Below are 17,620 nucleotides of genomic sequence, written 5' to 3'. Positions count from 1 at the left end.
AAAAACATGAATGACACACAGCCTCTCCAAGACACCCTGGTGAAGGTGTAGCTCAGGAATGCCGGATGTGCCAGGCACAGACTATTCATATAATTATCCACCCTAGGACGCAGGCAAGGTCTGAGAGGGGGACCTGCCACAACAAATTCACAGGACAATAAATATAATGTATCCATCCCAGAGTAAAAATACCTCTGCAGCTGATACACATTCCTGAGAAAGGGGTGGCAGTGTTGTAAGGCAGAGATGCTGTGACCCCTGGGGCATAATAACTGGATCTAGTCAAACCAAAGGCTCCTCTTCCACTCAGAGTATTTATTCTTCAGCTATGTCCCTTCCCTGTTGCACAGGGATGCTGTGTTGCCTTAATTAGTTGGTGGTTGCAAAGTTCTTTGAGATCACTGGACAAAAGACAATATAAAGGTGCAAGTTGGCTTATCCCAGGTAGTTAAATCCCTGCAGCAAAGCAAGACAGGCATAATGCCACTTGGTTATCAGGAAAACTGCAGAGACCCTGCAGCCATTGGGGGAAAATGGTCCATTCTACAAAGCTCAATAGAGAAACAGCATGGAGGAAAATGTACAGCCTAAAGGGAAAGGAACTTCCAGGTCCCAAACAGAAACACATTTGGCATAGCAAGCAGGCACCTATTTCTCACCATCCCACAATGAGATTTGAAGTCACGAAATTCAGCAGTTCTGTGCCAATCTGGAGCCAGGCTCGAATTCACATCCTCCCCACTGGTGATGGCTTTCCCCTCTCCATTGCCTTTTGGCACTGACACGCCAAATTAGAGCAACGACACTGTCCAGACAGGCAAACTGATCTTTGCTCATGGAAATTCTGCCTGTGCCATAAGTGAGGTGTCTCTCCCCTCCCCCCGCCAGCCACCGACAATCAGGCTGAGCTGTGAAAGCACAGTTGTTTGGTAATTAAATGCCCTCCTTTTCCCTTGCCCTGTGGCGTTGTGCATCTTTTAAGATTCATTCTAATTAGGGCCCATCATCAGTTAAAAAAATAAACCCTCCAAAAGCACATTAGCTGGGGCTCTGATAAGGACTGCAGAGAGCTCAGACAGGTGCGTGCAGTATGATTAGCCGGTGTCAGAAGGAAAGCACCCTGAGACTATTCTTCTGCCAGACAAATAGGGTTTTTTCTTAAAGTGCTGATCATGCTGTTTGCTGGCAGTAATAGCACGGACAAGCCTGATGAAACAAGTAATTCCTTAGCAATTCAGACCAGGTATTGCTCTGCTGCTCCTACAACACACACGCAGAGCAGGCATTTTCAAACCGCTCTTCTGAAAAACACAGGTATATGCTTGACTTCCTCGCTAAGCTATTGGTGAGGATCCTCACTGCTGACACGTACCAACGTGCCTCCGGAACAGGACAGCGTAACAGGCTGAATCTTCTCCGTCCCTCCTCCCAGGGATATCATCACCCCATGAGGGATGGGGGGCAGTTTTGCATTTGGCAGGGGTTGGAATCCCTGCAGGCAGCCGCTGAGTGGGTGGGGCAGGTATGGCTCATGAGGTCCCGCCCTGATGGTGGTGGATGCGTCGACAGGTGGAGCTGGGGGTGTGGTTCCCAGCTCGAGGAGACAGCCCCGCAGTAGCGCTGATTGAACGAGGGCACTAAAAATGAAGGGTGGTCCCGGCAGCACAAGCAGCAGGAGGGGCCAGCCAGCCCACATCCAGTGTCAGACAGGTATGTACGCGGGGCGACTAGCCCTTCCCACTCTAGCAGGCTAGCTCGATCAGCGGTAGCGTGGGTACGTCTCCTCAAGCTGGGACTCAGACCCTCTGTTCGAAGAGCAGACACACCCTGTAAGGATTGAAGGGTATGAGACAGAGCAGTGAAGGGCAGGAATCCTAGGAACAATTAAGCCCAGGGAGAAGGCTTAGGTTGGGAGTTCATGCAAGGGGATGTTGGTATTACTCTTTTTGTTAATAGGACAGAGCTCAGTAAAGGTGGCATTCTGACCCTATGGATGTGCAGCTTCTGCTTGCAGCTGGGTGGGGAGTCCCCCAATTTAAAGGGGAACCATGGAAGGGGCAGGGAAATGAATCCAAATTCCGAAGGGAAGCCCAATGGATTTGGGTCCAAAAGTGCTCGTGCTGCCCTGGAGTCTCCAGAGTGACAGCGCAGACCCTTACAGGCAACAGCGCAGGATGTGGATCATGTCCTGCCTTCGAAAGGGGAGCAATGAACATGGTTTTAGTGTGCACAGCCAAGCCATAAGTGGAACACTCCTCTGGAGTCTGCTTTTACCACCAAGGGATTAGGTGCATGAATGCCAGGAGGAAGGGTGGCCTCATGGTTAAGACTGGACTGGGACCCTGGAGATCAAAGCCCTACCATGGACTCCTTATGGGACCTAGGCTTAATCTGTCTGTGCCTCTGTTTCCCCATCTGTCAAACAGGGAGAATAATGCCGACCTACTGCAGGTTAAGGAGGTTCAGTGACTCGTTAATGACAGCGAGGCGCTCAGAGATGGGAGCCATGTCGCTAGATGAGCTGAAATAAGGCCTCTTGGGCAGAACAAGGAGGGATGCAGAGTGCCCCTGATGGGACGGACGTGATGTGTGCTGCACTTAGGCCAGTGCTGCCCCCAACCACTGCATTTGACAGACCCAGACTCGGTAGGGTCAGAGGACAGATGGTCTGCAGGGATGTTTTCCCCCAAACAAATACGCTTCTGCGCTGTTTGTCATAACCCTCTCTCCCCCGTAAACTGCACCGTACAATCACTCTCTTTTTAACACTCCCAACGGCTTGTTTCACAGGAAGGGTGGTGAGCAGCATCCTTCGTTGTCATGCAGATCTCCACGGCCAGACTTCCTCAAGATCGATACCAATCAGGCTGCTGTCTACAGACGTGTTATCTGTTCTCCGGGGGTGTCAAAGAGCTTTCTGGAGGGGGTGATGATTTGAAGTCACCCCCAAACTGTAACTCCAGGCTCCAGAGCAGCAACTGAATGGCAAGGCATCGCTCCCTGCTGCGGAGCAGCGATATATTTCTCTCCCACTAGAACATCTGTTGGCTTTGCTGACATCATTGCTGGCGCTTTGCAGTCCCCTTGTGTGACCAGTCACCTCTCTGCTGGGTCACTGCTCTTTGGCTGCCTGCTCCACAGAAAGATGTCACTTTAAGGCAATTCAGGAGATGGAAATGCAGGATGCAGTCGATCTCCTGTCATTACCTCCAAACAGTCAAACTCATCAGGGGTGCGAAAAACTGAACAGATCGAGGTTTGGAAGAACAAGCTCCTCGGAGCTGTGTTTGCAGAGGGTTGACTGGGCGGAAGCAACTAACCACTCCTGTCACCGGCAAGGGGGTGAAAAGCAGGAATGTCCCTAGCAGGCTCACAAAAGGTATTTCTATTACAATTGTACCTAGACGCTCCAGCAGAGACTTGCTCTAGCCCTGTACAGACAGAGAGACAGACCAGAGCCAAAATGTTTGGTGCAGTTAGACTGTAAACTGACAAAGGATGGGAAGAAAAACAGAGGCACAGAATAATGAAGTGACATGCCTAAGGTCACCCAGCAGATCAGTAGCAGAACTGGGAACAAAAACCCAGGTCTCCTGACTCCTAGTCTAGTTGCCCTACCCCCTAGAGTACACTACCTCCAGTTGTCTTGCCTCCAACAGAGTGTTAAGATAGATTGGGGGGTGGAGGAGTGGGAATGTAAATTAAATTGTTGAACTAACAACTTCCCAATAGTCTGCCAGATCTTTGGTGTGGGGATCTTGTCTGTAAAGCACCTTGAACAGGATTGGCACTAAACGCATTAATGTTATTACTGCTTTGGTAAAGAGTGGACTGCAAGATCCACTATCCTATGTGAATAATTTGCCAGACGAGTCACAGCTTCCATCCACTGATCATGCAAACATACACCTCAAAATGTCAATGGATGACCTGCCAGGACTGAAGGGGGAGGAGGAGGAGAAAAATCCACCTCTCCAGAAAAAGGTCAGTCATTTACTAGTCCATCACTTCTCATTGTATCACGTTCCTGTGAGGCCACATTGCATCAGGTTATCCCACTACCTGGTGTAACCCAATACTGATGGATAAGGGAACCTAATGCAGTGAGACACGTCAATGGCTTGCTGAGAATGGACTTCATTTCTTGGTTTCTGGTCCACTACTCACCATCATTCTGGGCAGCAAGATAAATTGGTTTGATGCAGAACACAAAAATGTCCTTACTCCAGGCAAATCTCCTAGCTGTGCCACTAAGAGTCAGGTAGTTGGACATCTCTATAAATAATATCACCAGCCATCAGCACTCTTGCTACGTCCCATTGACCCTGCAGCCAAAGAAATGGGAGTGAGGGAATGCCAGAAACGATTGCTGAACCTTGAACGATTTCACAAGGCAGATGATTTGGGGGGAAGATCACAAGATCCTTGCTTCACAGGAGGGCCATGAGAGTCATGACTGCAGGGCTGCTCTCCAGCTAATGAACAAAACTCTCCCCCCAGGTGCCGTGCTGGGGATAAGTCGATAAGCAGGGCATACTGCGTCACTGCTGACGTACAGTGTATGCAAAACAAATGGCCTCACAGGAACCTCCAGTTCTGAAGGCCGCCTGCAAAGCTGATCCTCGATCCCTTCATCAAGACATTGTCTTTTTGTGTTCCAAGGGGCGAAGGAGAGCTGCACCCCAGTATCGACACTGAGCTTTTTCTTAACCGTCCCCACTGTTGCCCTGTGCAATACTGCCTGTGCAATATTGCCCTGTGCAGCGCGCCTGCTGCTGGCAAAGGTGGAAGCTCCATTATAGACAAGACACTAGCATCTTTAACCACTCTGCTCTGAGCAAGTCTGACCTAGTTGGTGACAAAAACACGAGTGTCCACCAAGGCTAGTTGAGCTGGTAAGGAGGGGAGTGGAGTCTGTGTGGGCTGTTTGCAAAGCTACTGTGATCAACAATGTTATCATTAACTATTTGTTTAAAGCAAAGTCCACTCCATGCTAGGTGCTTTCCAAACACTTGAGGATGATCCTTTGAAATCTGAGGAAGACAGGAGCAGACAACAGGGCATAACAATAGGCAATGGACAGACAAGTCAGCACTGTGGAAGTGAGACTTTGAGGGACTAAAATGCAGACAGCGTGGGGCCCTTGCAATTTAATGAGCTGAGGGAAGTGGCCCCACGCATAGAGGGCCCTGTGAAAGAAGGGCCCATGGTGCAAGACATGGACAAGCAGGCAGGCAAGGCTGGGGGTGCTGGCCAAGCAGATGGGTACAATGTAAAGCTTGACAAGGGAGGATGAGTTCCTAAGTGTTTTTCACGCTGGCTTTGAAAACAGATTGAGCATTTTCCTGCACAGGAGGAAACCAAACCTCAAGCTACTGGGTCATCTGCACCTAAAACTTTTCTGGCATTTGCATTCCAGTTCCGAGGAGCACAGCCCTTGGAATTCTGCCAGTGCTCCAGAGGCAATGATGGGGAGGGTTTGAAAGAGTTACCACTGGATGGGTAGGCTTGCTGGGATGGGGAGAACAAAGAGTGGGCAGGAAGGGTTACAGCGGGGTGGATAAAAATTGATTTTAAAAAAAATTAAAAATCAGATTTTATATATTTACATTTGGATTGTTTTAATTTGGTTATATAAATTATTATACGTTTTTCTTTTTAAAAATACACTTGTTTAAAATGAAATCTGAATGTAATACAAAAAATGTGTTAAGGCCTAAACTTACTACAATCTTTTAAAACATTTCAATACAAAATAAGTATGCTGGTTTTGTGTGTTTAATTAAATTCCAGTTACCCTCCTAATGCAGTTTTGACACAAATCATGAGCAAAAAGTCATTATCTAGTAAAGAAGCAATATACCATTCACCATTTTTTAACACACCAAAATGTACAATTAATAAGGATCTGAAAATATAAAGCTATATATTTGCTTAAAGAACTGTATATAGTTATAGCCTACCGTCCGAGGTAGCAAAACATGTACGAAAGCTAGTGTAAAGGCTGTATTTAGTTGTTCATCAACATGTTTTAATGGTTTTATCAACCAAAGAGAATGGACCTTTCTTCCTTTCCTTAGACAATAAGTGAAGTACAAATGGAAAGGCTGATTAAAATCAATTATTCAAATCGAGGCTTTCCACTTTGTGATTTAAATCACCGTTTTAAATGGCCACAATTTAAATTAATCACCCTGGCTTAAAGTAACCTCCACATATTCATAACCTGTTGCCTTCTCAGTCCTGGAGATCAGGGAACCTGGGAGCCCATTTGGGAATCATGTGCTTTTCCCTCTTCTAGAGTGGCAGCTTCATGTTCCCAAGGCCTCTTGTCCTGCAGCTATCTCTGCACTCTGAAGCGGACAGACTCCCCTGTCACCCTTTCACATGAAGCGTGAGCCCCGAATGCTAAATCGCTGAGGAGATGCTCTCTCTGTAACTGGGGGGAAAGCCCCAGGTTGTGTATCTGAACTAAACTGACGATCCTGACTGCTTCCCCAGCAGCAAGCTATGCTTGCAGTGGCATTGCTTTGTGATTTAGGGACCCGGGATCCCTGCACACCCAACACCCGACAGATTGCAGTACCCAGATATCTGCTCTATCTAATCCAGCCAGGAAAACGCCTGGTAAATTCCCAGTGCCCTGCCTGGAGAATAAGGCTTAGCTCTAATTAAAAACAGCAGGAGATGCTGTGTGTGTAATCTGCCAGGTGCAGCACTACAGATTTAACCCCCTGCATGCTGAATTCTGTTCCTCCTGATTGCCATGTGTTGCCTCATCAGCCTCTTACCCACAGAGCCTCACGCCTATGGGGCAAGGAGAGAGCCCACACATGCACACACTCCCCCTTCCACCATTTATTTTTGGCTGCATACATAGAAGCAGCTTTTTATAGAGACAGCTGGTTGCATTCCTTCCTATAGGGAGGGGGAAATGTCGTTTCTCCAGAGAAAAGCATGGCTATAGCTGACTTACGGGACCAACTTGCTTTTTAGCTGAGGGGTGCTTTCCACTTACCCACTCCCTAGTTCTTTGTGTATCCGCCTCTCTCCCCCACAGCAGTACCACCTACCCCTGATTAAAACATGCCCAAAGGACAACAAGCTCATGTGCACAGACCCTGCTGTCAGCTGCTCCAGATCGCATTTCTTCTAGCTTAGGTATTTATAGGATGCCAAATACCACGGTATCTAGATGCCCGTTTCTTGGCACCTTCCCTCCTTGGCACATGCTCCCTGGTGGGAATATTGTGAGAGGAGGATCTGCTGGGGAAGGGGAGGGGGTCTGCGTAAGGATGTGCAATGCCGTGGGAGATGCCACAGCTTGTGCAAGCAACATCTCAAACATCTCACAGACTCCCCAGTGCCCTGAGAAACTGAGTGAGAAGGGAGCGGAGAAAGGCAAAATAAAAGATTGGAATATGAAGACTAGGAAATAAACAGGAAGCAAAGAGGGGGAATCAGAGAGCCCTATGGAGAGGAGGAAAAAAGGAGGAAATGAAAATAAAGTAAAATGAAAAGAACAGGTCAAAGGGAGGAAAAGAAAAGGACAGACAGAAAGAGAAAAAAATGTGAAGGTGAGAGGGGGAAAGACAGTCATTAACAGCTGGAGCGGTGAGACAGTAGAAAGTGAGCGAAAAGAGTTAGAGAAAGTTGGCTTAACTGAACATTAATAAGCAGAAAGAACCGGTAAATAAGTGGCAGGCCCCGTGCCAGATGTACACATCCATTTCACTTGGCATGTGTATGATATCTAGCTCTCCAGTGACTTCCCCGCATTCTATGGGTGGGTTCTGTTTATCTTTATACTCACAGATGTGCTGTAAAAGCTTCAGTTGCTCCAAAATTAATCAGGACTCTGGCTTGGGGCTAGGAAAAAAAGGGTCAGAATCTAAAAGTGTTTTCCCCTCCCCTTGGATCCAGGGCTAATCCGTCCACCTGCCACCCACTCACACGCCACCATGCCATCTGAGCACCAGCAGAATGTACACAAGTAGCCCAGCAGCCTGGAACACAGTATATTCTGCTGTAACGCCATCTATTTATGGACATTACAAACAGGGCCCAATCCTCCCACTGAATACAATGGAGGTTTTTTGCCACTAGCATCAAAGAGAGGAAAAACATACCATGTAGGAAGAAATTTTAAAAAGACACTGACCCAATACAGATTGTTTCAAACCTTTTATAGCAGGGCCCAAGTTTGCGGTGGGCTTTCTCAACAGCATTTGAAGAAATCTGTATGCAAAACAGGTCACAGACACAGAACCAGTGTTTGCTGACAAGGCTTATGTTTGCACTAAAGGAACCCCACTGAAAAACTGGCCCTGAATGTTCAAAGCTGAGAGCCAGAATCAGCAGCAATTCCATGGGAGACCTGTGTAACCAAAACGAAACAGGTTTTATGAATCCTTCAGTGTCCTAAAATCCCAAAGTGCTTTTCTGAATCAGGGCCTAGAGCAATGGTTCTCCAGAACTGCACTGAAATGTAGACCTGTGGTTGGGGCTATAGGAAGGGTTGGATTTGTGTCTGTCTGCATATTTTATATATGCACACTTATATTTAATACCTCAATATTTATATACACGCACACCATATGTACACACACACACCATACTTCATTCTAACAATTCTTAGATCACTAGTCAATATTTAGAGCAACAAGTTTCCCTCTGCAAAACCAATGAGAGAAGTGCACAGGGCAGATATACATGCGATATTTACCAACGTTTTCTAAGCCATTTATCTACAACTGGCTGCAGAACCAGAATCCTGAAACCTCCTGCCTCCACTCTGCTCTTCCTTGCCCACCTGAGCAGAAGTGGAGCACGCTAGATGCCTAACTTCACAAACTGTAAAGGAAAGAGACGCGTGATCCCGATCAGTGGCTCTCCTCTGAGCTGGTCTGACTTACTTGCTGAGAAGGTGGCTTCAGTGTGGACAGGAGGAGTGGAAGGAAGGAGAGGCGGGTATCCCACAAAGAAGGAACGCAGGGAGCGCTCGGACAGGAGGGGAGAGCGCTGAGCAGGGATGTTCTCACAGCTTCCCACACTGTTGTGAATCTTTAAGTTCAGGGGCTTGTTCTTTTTCTTTGCTCTAAGAAAAAGAGAAGGAGAAAAATGAAGAAGAGCAGGAAAGGAAACAGGACACATTTTCTTATGGTAAACAGGCGAGAGGGGAAAAGCGCTAGCAAGCCAGGCATCCACTCAGGGAAACACTAGTATGTGTCTGACTAAAACACAAGCACAGAAAGACATGGTGTTAGTCCTACAAAGAGATGGGTCCAAACCCAGGTCCCCACACATCGGAATGACCCCAAACATCAGGAACACACAAAATCCAAACATGGACTCAGATCCATATTTGCAGGTGGCCCCTGATCTTAATAACGAGCTGAACCAGATCCCATTTCCGAAGGAAGGGGTGTTGGAAATCCTGAGTCAGAACCAGTTCTGAGGCTTACCTCCAAGCCACATTCCAGTGTAGAGGCATTTATAATGCGCTTTGAGATCCCTGGATTGAAGGTGCTAGGTGAATGCAAATTGTTATTACCATTGGTTTGTTATTCACATGGTAACACAAGCTAAGAAAAATCACATCACACTCCAGCCTTATCCTTACTGCCTTTCACAGTCCTGAAACTACTGCATGTTAACACTGCATGGTAGCATCAAACTTTAGCATCCTGCAGGAATGACACAACTGCTACCTGGAAAATCCCTAGTCCCGGTGACAGACAAATGTCATGCCATTCTGGGGAATTGGAGCCTCACCATAATTCATTCTTCAAATCTGTTTTCAGTCAAGACTTGGAAAGGAACAAATCAGTCAGGAGTCTGCACTGACCTTTGATAACTTTGGAAATATTTTCTCTTACAAGCTTGTTACTCTGGGGCTACGTTTTCAAAACTCAGTGCTTAAGCTGATCCTACAAAAGGTTTGTTTTAAAAACACATCCACTATGATTGTCAAGCTGTACTACCCCATCCAAATAGGTGTTTGTGTGCACAAATCTGGGCACAAAACCTTCCTGTTTGGTCAGGTCTATCCAGCATCACAAAAATGACACAACATTGACACCAACCCAAACCCTTTCCCACAAAAAAACAAACTCTGAAGCAACCTCAAAAATCCACAAAATAAATAAGAAAAAATAACCCTATCCTAAGCAGAGTTTATACCCCAACACAGGAGAGGAACCAGAGACACCATGACATGCACTAGGGACTTTGCTAATGCTATTGATTTAAAAAGGAAGGAGTCCAGATACCATGGTGATGGGCAGCAGTATAAAACCCTAAGATAGACAGAAACACAAATATTGTTGGTGCCACTAAATCTTAGGGCTGAGACTTTCAAAGCCACCAAGAGGGTTTACATGCCTCATTCCCATTCCTTACGGGTATTGGGAGTCCAAATTCCTTAGGCAGCTTTGAAAATCTCTTCCTTGATTCTTTGGCCACACAGACAACAGACATCATTTACCATTAATTCAATGCCAATAGTGAGCCAAGCATTTCACAGACAAGCAGAGAGACAGAGCTATATTGCACCTAGGGATGTTCAACTGGAATTTCTTTTCAGTCTTTTAACATCTCTTCATTCCACTCAATTTCAAATTTATTGCTCAGTTTGGCGAAGTGAATGAGAGGAAGATTACAGGGCCAGATTTTCAGCTGCTGTTAATCTGTGCAACTCCCCAGACTTTGGTAACATTCTGCTGATTGAGACCCACTGAGGATCTGGCCTTGTGCTGTAACGGAGGTATTGTTGTGGTAACTGGGCCTACACGCGTACTCTGATTGTGAGCACAACTGTGAAACGTATGTGAAAGTTCATAAAATGTCACAATAACCTATACTAAATGCTGATGGGAAAAGGCACAAATGGGAGACAGAATGGATTAGTCTCAACAAACAGGCTACTGATATAACCCATAGGGTGTGTTGAAATCATGCTTGGTAAAAACAGACCTGGAACCAGAAATTAACAAATGAAATCAACGTAGGCTTAACTGGTGAACAAATATGAAGGAGATGGGCTACTCCACCCATCACTCCATTTTTGGGTCCTTAAAGAAAGAGACTTTGGGGGAAATGACGGAAGAACAGACGGAGCGGACTGCAGTGAGCTTCCCCATCATGGCTGCCACCCCCACCATCTCCTGGGACCCTAGACCTTTTTTGTCCTAATCCTGAGGGATGCTCTGACCAAACCAGATGACATCACCCCCCGTCCCAGCTCCACCTAAACTCCAGCCACCAGCTGGGATGAAATGGGATCAGACTTTCACAGCTGAAGCAACAGCTCCAGCTCATTTCAACTAACTTTTTTCTCTTTTCCCCAAAGGACAGTCATTACCCTCCTCGATACCATCAATGAGACTGTCACACAAGGGCTTTTCCCTTCCAACCTCTCTCCAGCTAAAGGGAAAAAGAACGGGAAATGTAGTTGCAACAAAAGCCCTATTTAATACTTTACATTTCAAACGATTTACCGGTTTTTCCTTCTTTTCTTTACCTTCAGTAAAAGGTTTAAAGGATGTTTAATGTTATGTTTGTCATGCCACTAAGCGGGCTGAGGTCTCTGTACAACAAACCCTCGACTTTACTTAACACTGCTGAATGCTGGACAGTGCCTGAGTTATCTTAACACACTTGGCCCATTTATTCCATATTCTAAGTTAATACAACAGCAGCAAGGGCCCCCATCACTGTAGTGTCTGAGCACCTCACACTCTAATCTGGCTTCCTCACCACACCCCTGAGTGGCAGGGCACTGCTGCTGTCACCTTTGGACAGAAGGGGAACTGAGGCAGAATGAGGCTAACAGGATTCGCCCAAAGTCACACAGGAAATCTGGTAAAGCCACATTTCCTGAGCCCCAGGCTAGCGGCTGGACCACTGACCATGAAGAAATCCATGGAACCTCCCACTGAGACTGAAGGCTAAGGGCCAACTTCCAGAGCAAGAGGCCAGTCCATAAACCCATTCACATAGGCGACCCAAAGAGCATGCCCCCCCAGCCCATCCCCCCCCCCCACACACTGATCTGAGGCAGGGCACATGCCGGCTAAGCGGGCAGTTAGGCCAGCCGTGCGCTAGTCTGAGATTGGGGGCTCCCCAGTAACAATCGTCTGTTCTCGGAATTAGAGAGGGAAGACGCAGATTTTTCTCCCTGCACTGCTAACTGGTCTGGTTTAATTCAAGCCTGCCGTGGAATGTCGAACCAGGAGCGACGGGGAGTCCGTGAGCACTGGCAGAGGGGAAGGGGGTATAAAGGGCCAGCCCCTGAGCAGTGTGAGCAGGTTGGGTGAAATTCACCCCTGCAGGGAGTCAGCACATGGATGTGGCGTCACTTGAGCCCTCAAAACAGGGCTAGCGTGGGACTCGACTGACCCACAGCCCTTGGACTGGGCCTTTGCACAGGAGTGAAGCACTCACGCCCCCTGCTAAAGTCAGCGGGAGGTGCGGGTGCTCAGTCCCGCTCAGGATTCGGCTCATAATCATGGATATTAACAGGCAGGGTGGTGAGAAGGTGCAGCCGGCCGCGTGGCCACGTCCTGAGGAGCTGGTACAGAGAGCGCAGCGCGTTCTGCTGTAGTACTTCCAAGCCTCCCTGGGATCTCTGGTTACAGCACTTTCTGCTCCTCTCATGGACACAATGTTCCCATTGAGGAGCCGAGGTCCCTTTCATTAATCCTGGAGAGGTTTTTGGGTGGTTGCTGGTGTTTTTTCTGTCCTCTCTGGCAGCGAGCAGGCAGCGCAACAGCCCTTGATGTTATCAATACAATTCCAGGGCCTGGAGGGGCTCCCAGAGCCACCACCCAGCCTCCCTGGCTCTGACACTCCCAAACCGCGGCAGATATTTTCTCACGATTTATGAGGTTAGCATCAACTCTTGCTTGAATTACAGCCTTTTATTCAATCAGGTGCATTTGCTTTTGGGTTATATTGTTGTAACTAATTAGTTAACCACAATGCAGGAGTGGAGAGAGTAGAGAATGAATGGCATGAACTCTCCGGTGACGGGAGGGTGGATCCAGCTGGATCAGCCCTTTGCAGCCGCTGTGCCTCCTCCGCATCGCGCCGATGGGTCTGCTCAGAGATGGCTGGAGAGAGTGTGAGACTGGCAGCCCATCCACAGACCGCGTCACTCAGAGGTTCTGCATCAGGCTTGTTGCCACTGACCCAAGAGTCTCCTTCTGCACCAAGCTGAGCAGACTTCTCACGAGTGCCCTCCATCACAGCTCCGACAGAAAGATCCGTTACTCCCCCCACACATGGCCCCCCTAGAATCCAATGTGGGAGGTGCCACATCCCTCCCCCCTAGACCCAGCTGGCCAGCTCCTGGGGGATGCCAAAGCGAGAAAGGCTAACTTCTCACACACTTCCCAGTGGGGGTCACAGTCCCCTGGAAACTGGTGCAGGAGGTGCCTGCAGGGGAATTTGAGGCAGACAGGACCAGACGTCTCCCGCTGCGTGGGGACACATCCTGTATGCGATTCTCTTGGGGGAGATGCCTACAGGGGAATCTGAGGCAGACAGGCCCCTCCCCCAAGGGAATCTCATACAGGATATGTCCCCACGCAGCGAGAGATGTCTCCTATGGGGAATTTCAGCAAAACTGCCCCTCTCGCCTGCATGGAAATGCTCTTGTCTCCAGAAATCTATTGCCGAGGGGGTCTCCTCACCCCACCCATCCCTGGGAATTTGGTTGAAGGGTCACAAAAGGAGAAACTCCCCCCGCCCACCAAGGAAAAGCAGGGGATCTAACACAGGAGCTGGAGATGAAGGATCCCAGGTAGAAGGGCCGTGGGCCCAGTTCTGTTCTGTAGCACCCCAGCACAGGCCTGCCCGGCACAGAGAAGGAGTCAGTAGTTTTACTGAAGCAGAAAAAGAAGCTGGGGCCTAAGCAAGGGTAAAGCCCTGCACAATCCTTGCAAAGCATAGAGGTGGGATAGCCTAAGGGATTCAGGCATCAGGATAGCCTAGGGGATTCAGGCACCAAATCCCATTGCATTTCAGTGGGATTCCAGGACCTAATTCCCTTTGGGTTCTCTGAACATCCCAGCCCCAGAGATGAGCTCAGCTCACCCCACAGCCCAGCCGGACACAGCTTTGTGGGTGCTGTTCAGTGCCCTCCCTTTCCCACATGCTCTGGTCTCAGCACCATGAGGAGCGACCCTGGCTCTATTTGCGCAGCGTTCCCAAGGATCTGCTGTGCCCATCCTCCCCACGGAGCCGGTGGGCTCCCTCAGCCACAGACAGTGCCACCAGCTCTGGCCGGAGCCCACCCGCCTTGGCCACCACATCTCCACTGCCAGCTGCCCCGAGCTGCATCGGAACAGAAAGGGGCACAGCACAGTTCGGCGCGGTCTGCTCTCACCGTAGCCCCGCACGCCCTCTTGTGGTGACAACAAGCCTGTGTGAGCCCAGGCACCGTCCTGGCAGCCCGGTGACCGTTCATTTGGAAACTCTCTTCCTCGCATTCAATGGATGTTTTCCCACAAACGCCTCGGCCTTTGCTCCTGGCCGCAATTTTGGTTGTATGCAGGGATTGGACTGATGAAAGCCAGCTCCATGGAGGGGTCCATGTAGAATGGTGCCCAAATACCAGGGTGACGGGGGGCACAAGGAATCAATTTACTACATCACCTCCATCCCTAAGCGACTCTCTCCCTTGTTCAGCGTCCCTCGCTCACACCCCTGTTCAGAAAAGCACCAAAGCACACGCTAAACTTCACGCCGGTGCTTTTAAGTCCACTCCGGGCATGTGCTTGAGTGCTCAGTTCAATAGACTTGGATTTAGGCACGTGCTTAAACGCTTTGCTGAACTGGGGCTTTAGTAGGAGGCCAACTGTAACCAGGGAAGGCAGCGCCAGCAGTGCCCTTGCATCTAGCCAGTGTGGAGGGGACATCGCTTGGTGGAAAGAGACAGCAGTCGGTCTCGGACACAGCTGGATCTAGATCCAGCTCCACACCATAAGGAACTGCCTCTTCTTTGGGTTTCAAACACTGGACATGCAGATTCCCCAGGAATCCTGACGGCAGCTGCTGTATCGATGCAACAGCTCATGCGAATAAAGAAAGAGCCAGGTGGCACCTTCTTTACACCACGAGCCCTTAGACACCAAGCAGTTTCTAAGTATTCCTACCATGCCCACCACCATGGGATAGGGCCATCAAGATGATGAGTTAAAGCAGGGTTTGATCAGAAGCCTTCCAGTGAGGGCATGCAGGGTTTAAATGTTGGTGTTTTCTAATTTTCTTATTAATGCTGGATTATTTCCCCTGCTCATTGCATGTCTTTTGTTTTCACTCAAATGTGTCCATGCAGTGCTCTGTAGGGGAGCGCTGTGGGGTCGCGCTGGAGGCTGTAGGCATCAGACATGCTGTATGCGTTACTCAAACTGGAGAGACCTAGTGTCAGCCTGATTTTGGGAAGGGAGAGCCACACCCTTGGAATGTCCATCTCCTGGCATCCGCGCACGTGTCATTCTGGGCACGATTGGCTCCCTAGCGCCCCTGGAACAGAGTTGCCAGGGTGACAGGAAGGGGGATGGGGAAGCCCCTAGGACAAGCAGGCTGTGTGTTATAAAGGAAGGCAGTTGCACAAAGGCAGCCAGGAGACAGCATGCAGCATCTCGAGAAGGGAAAGCGTGCTGTGACAGAGACAGCCTTCTGACACGGGTGGGGGAAAAGACCAACATCACACCAAGCTCTGGACAAACCCCAACAATCAGAGGAAACTAGCAGGCACAGCTTCCAAAGGGGATGGATCATCTTCCCTCTGAAAATGTGGTCTCCATGAGTGCACAAGTACAGGAGCCTCGTGCGTGGGCCACTGCCCCATAAAATCATTCCAGCTCAAAACAGATATTTCTGGTTCATCTTAAACCACCCCCCCACCACCATCACTGCCGCCACATTCCTCCTCTCTCACATTCCCTTTGTTTTACAGGGAAAAAAATCAGGGTGTCTTGAGTATAGTCTCCTGCTTCCTCACTTTCCCAGGTAGCTAACTCCATCCGTTAATCATATCGGCATGAAAATGATCGATCCAAAGCCTCTACTTCTTCCTACCTTCCTTCACTTCTGAGTTATGTCCCCTAGTGTCTCAACCACTTCCCGGCAGGTGCTCAAGCCTTCTGGCTAGCAAGACAGCACCAGAGTCTTGTTCAGTAGAGGTGGGCCCACGCCCCAGGTCTAAAGGCATACAAGAACATGCAGCCGTTTGAAATCCAGATCTCAAATTGTCCCTCTTCATAATGATTCAAGACAAAACTTCTATCCAGACTTCACGACTTGAGCCCATCTCCATTAATAATACAGCACCTTCCATGTGATGCTGTGCAAGTGTTTTACAGGGACTGTCCCCCCACTCCCATCCTGTTAGGGGGGTCACCAGCACACAGAGGGAGACTGAGGCCTGAAGAGGTGAAGTGACTTCCCCCCCCAAAAAAAAAATTTACACCAGGAGGCAGTGGCAGAACCAAGACCAGAACACTCTGGCTCACAGCTCTGTGCCGTCACCACTACAGCATCCTACCCTTCCTCTCAACCACAGCACATCTCCGATAACCCCAAACTCATAACAACACCATGGGCATCTGGGCACTCCAATTGCTAGGAAATGACCACCTTGCAGCACCACGAGCATTTCACAGTCCTCCTTAGCATGCACAAATTAAACCAAACTCTAATGCACTAATCGTTTCCTTGCACAGGAAAAGCTGCTGCTCATTTCAATGTCTCTGTGCAAACAACTCGCCGTCCAGGGGGGGCTCTTTCATTCCCATTGCGCTGCGTTTGGGCTCATTAGCCGAACAGACAATTGAATCAGATGAGGTCCTGCGACGCAGTCTCGTCTCTGAGGCAGGCTGTGGCACTTGGGGTTAACGGCCCAGCACTCTCTCAACAGGGCTCCCACTGAGTTGGAGACTCTAGTACGCTGGCACACGATCACGTGTCTTCACCTGCTAAGAGTCAGCCCAACCCCAGACACCTGTCCCCATGTTTCCAAGCCTTCCATACTTCCAGAGTACCCCCTCCTGCTATCTCCATGACGACACAAGTCCAGCTGTCTGCAGCTCCTAACAATGGATTTATCCTGCAGAGCGACAAGGCAGAAAACTAATGAGCTAAGTTTTGCAACAATATTGGGACCTTTAAAAAGATCCCCAATTATCATCAGGTCAATACCGTTGTCTCTGAAACCAGCTGAAGTTTCAAGGCGAGCCTGGTGACAAGGGGCAGCTGAGAATCTGAACTCCCGGAGAAAGTGGGAGCTTTGTGGTCCCCCCTGTCACTGGCCAGCCCATTAGCCGGGGCAGGAAAGGACAAGGAGAGGACAATTCCCTTTTCAGCAGGACAATCAATCCTAAAGGGGATTTCACTGCCAGCAGGAAGTGTAGCCAGTAGTTGGAGCAGGAGACAGAGAAGAAGAGGAGAAGCCTCCCCATTTCTGAGAGGAGAGTGAAGTTACTGTCCCAACAGAGAGCTGCCAGTCAGCCCAGGGCAGCCCCCGTGCACCACAGGACACTGGAGCACGACAGGCAAGTTCACACTAACATTTCAGCCTTGGGGTGGGGCCCACGTGACCTTGGGGAGTCCAGCA

At 49.0% G+C, this 17,620-nt stretch overlaps 1 protein-coding gene across 1 annotated transcript in view; it reads right to left on the bottom strand.

The window, feature by feature from the left end:
• KSR2 (kinase suppressor of ras 2) overlaps positions 1-17,620 on the bottom strand; it is a 242,708-nt gene that overhangs the window by 114,028 nt on the left and 111,060 nt on the right. Inside the window, exon 5 of the mRNA XM_067550125.1 lies at positions 8,916-9,097. Within this exon, the coding sequence (XP_067406226.1) occupies positions 8,916-9,097 (182 nt within the window). The remainder of the gene's footprint in view (positions 1-8,915; positions 9,098-17,620) is intronic.

This window comes from Emydura macquarii, unplaced genomic scaffold (assembly GCF_026122565.2).
Source record: "Emydura macquarii macquarii isolate MOO-44397 ecotype Brisbane River unplaced genomic scaffold, CSIRO-AGI_Emac_v2 contig_1254, whole genome shotgun sequence".
In the NCBI taxonomy this organism is placed as follows: Eukaryota; Metazoa; Chordata; order Testudines; family Chelidae; genus Emydura; species Emydura macquarii.
Note: the sequence above shows the minus strand (reverse complement) of the source record. Positions and strands in the feature narration are given on the sequence as shown.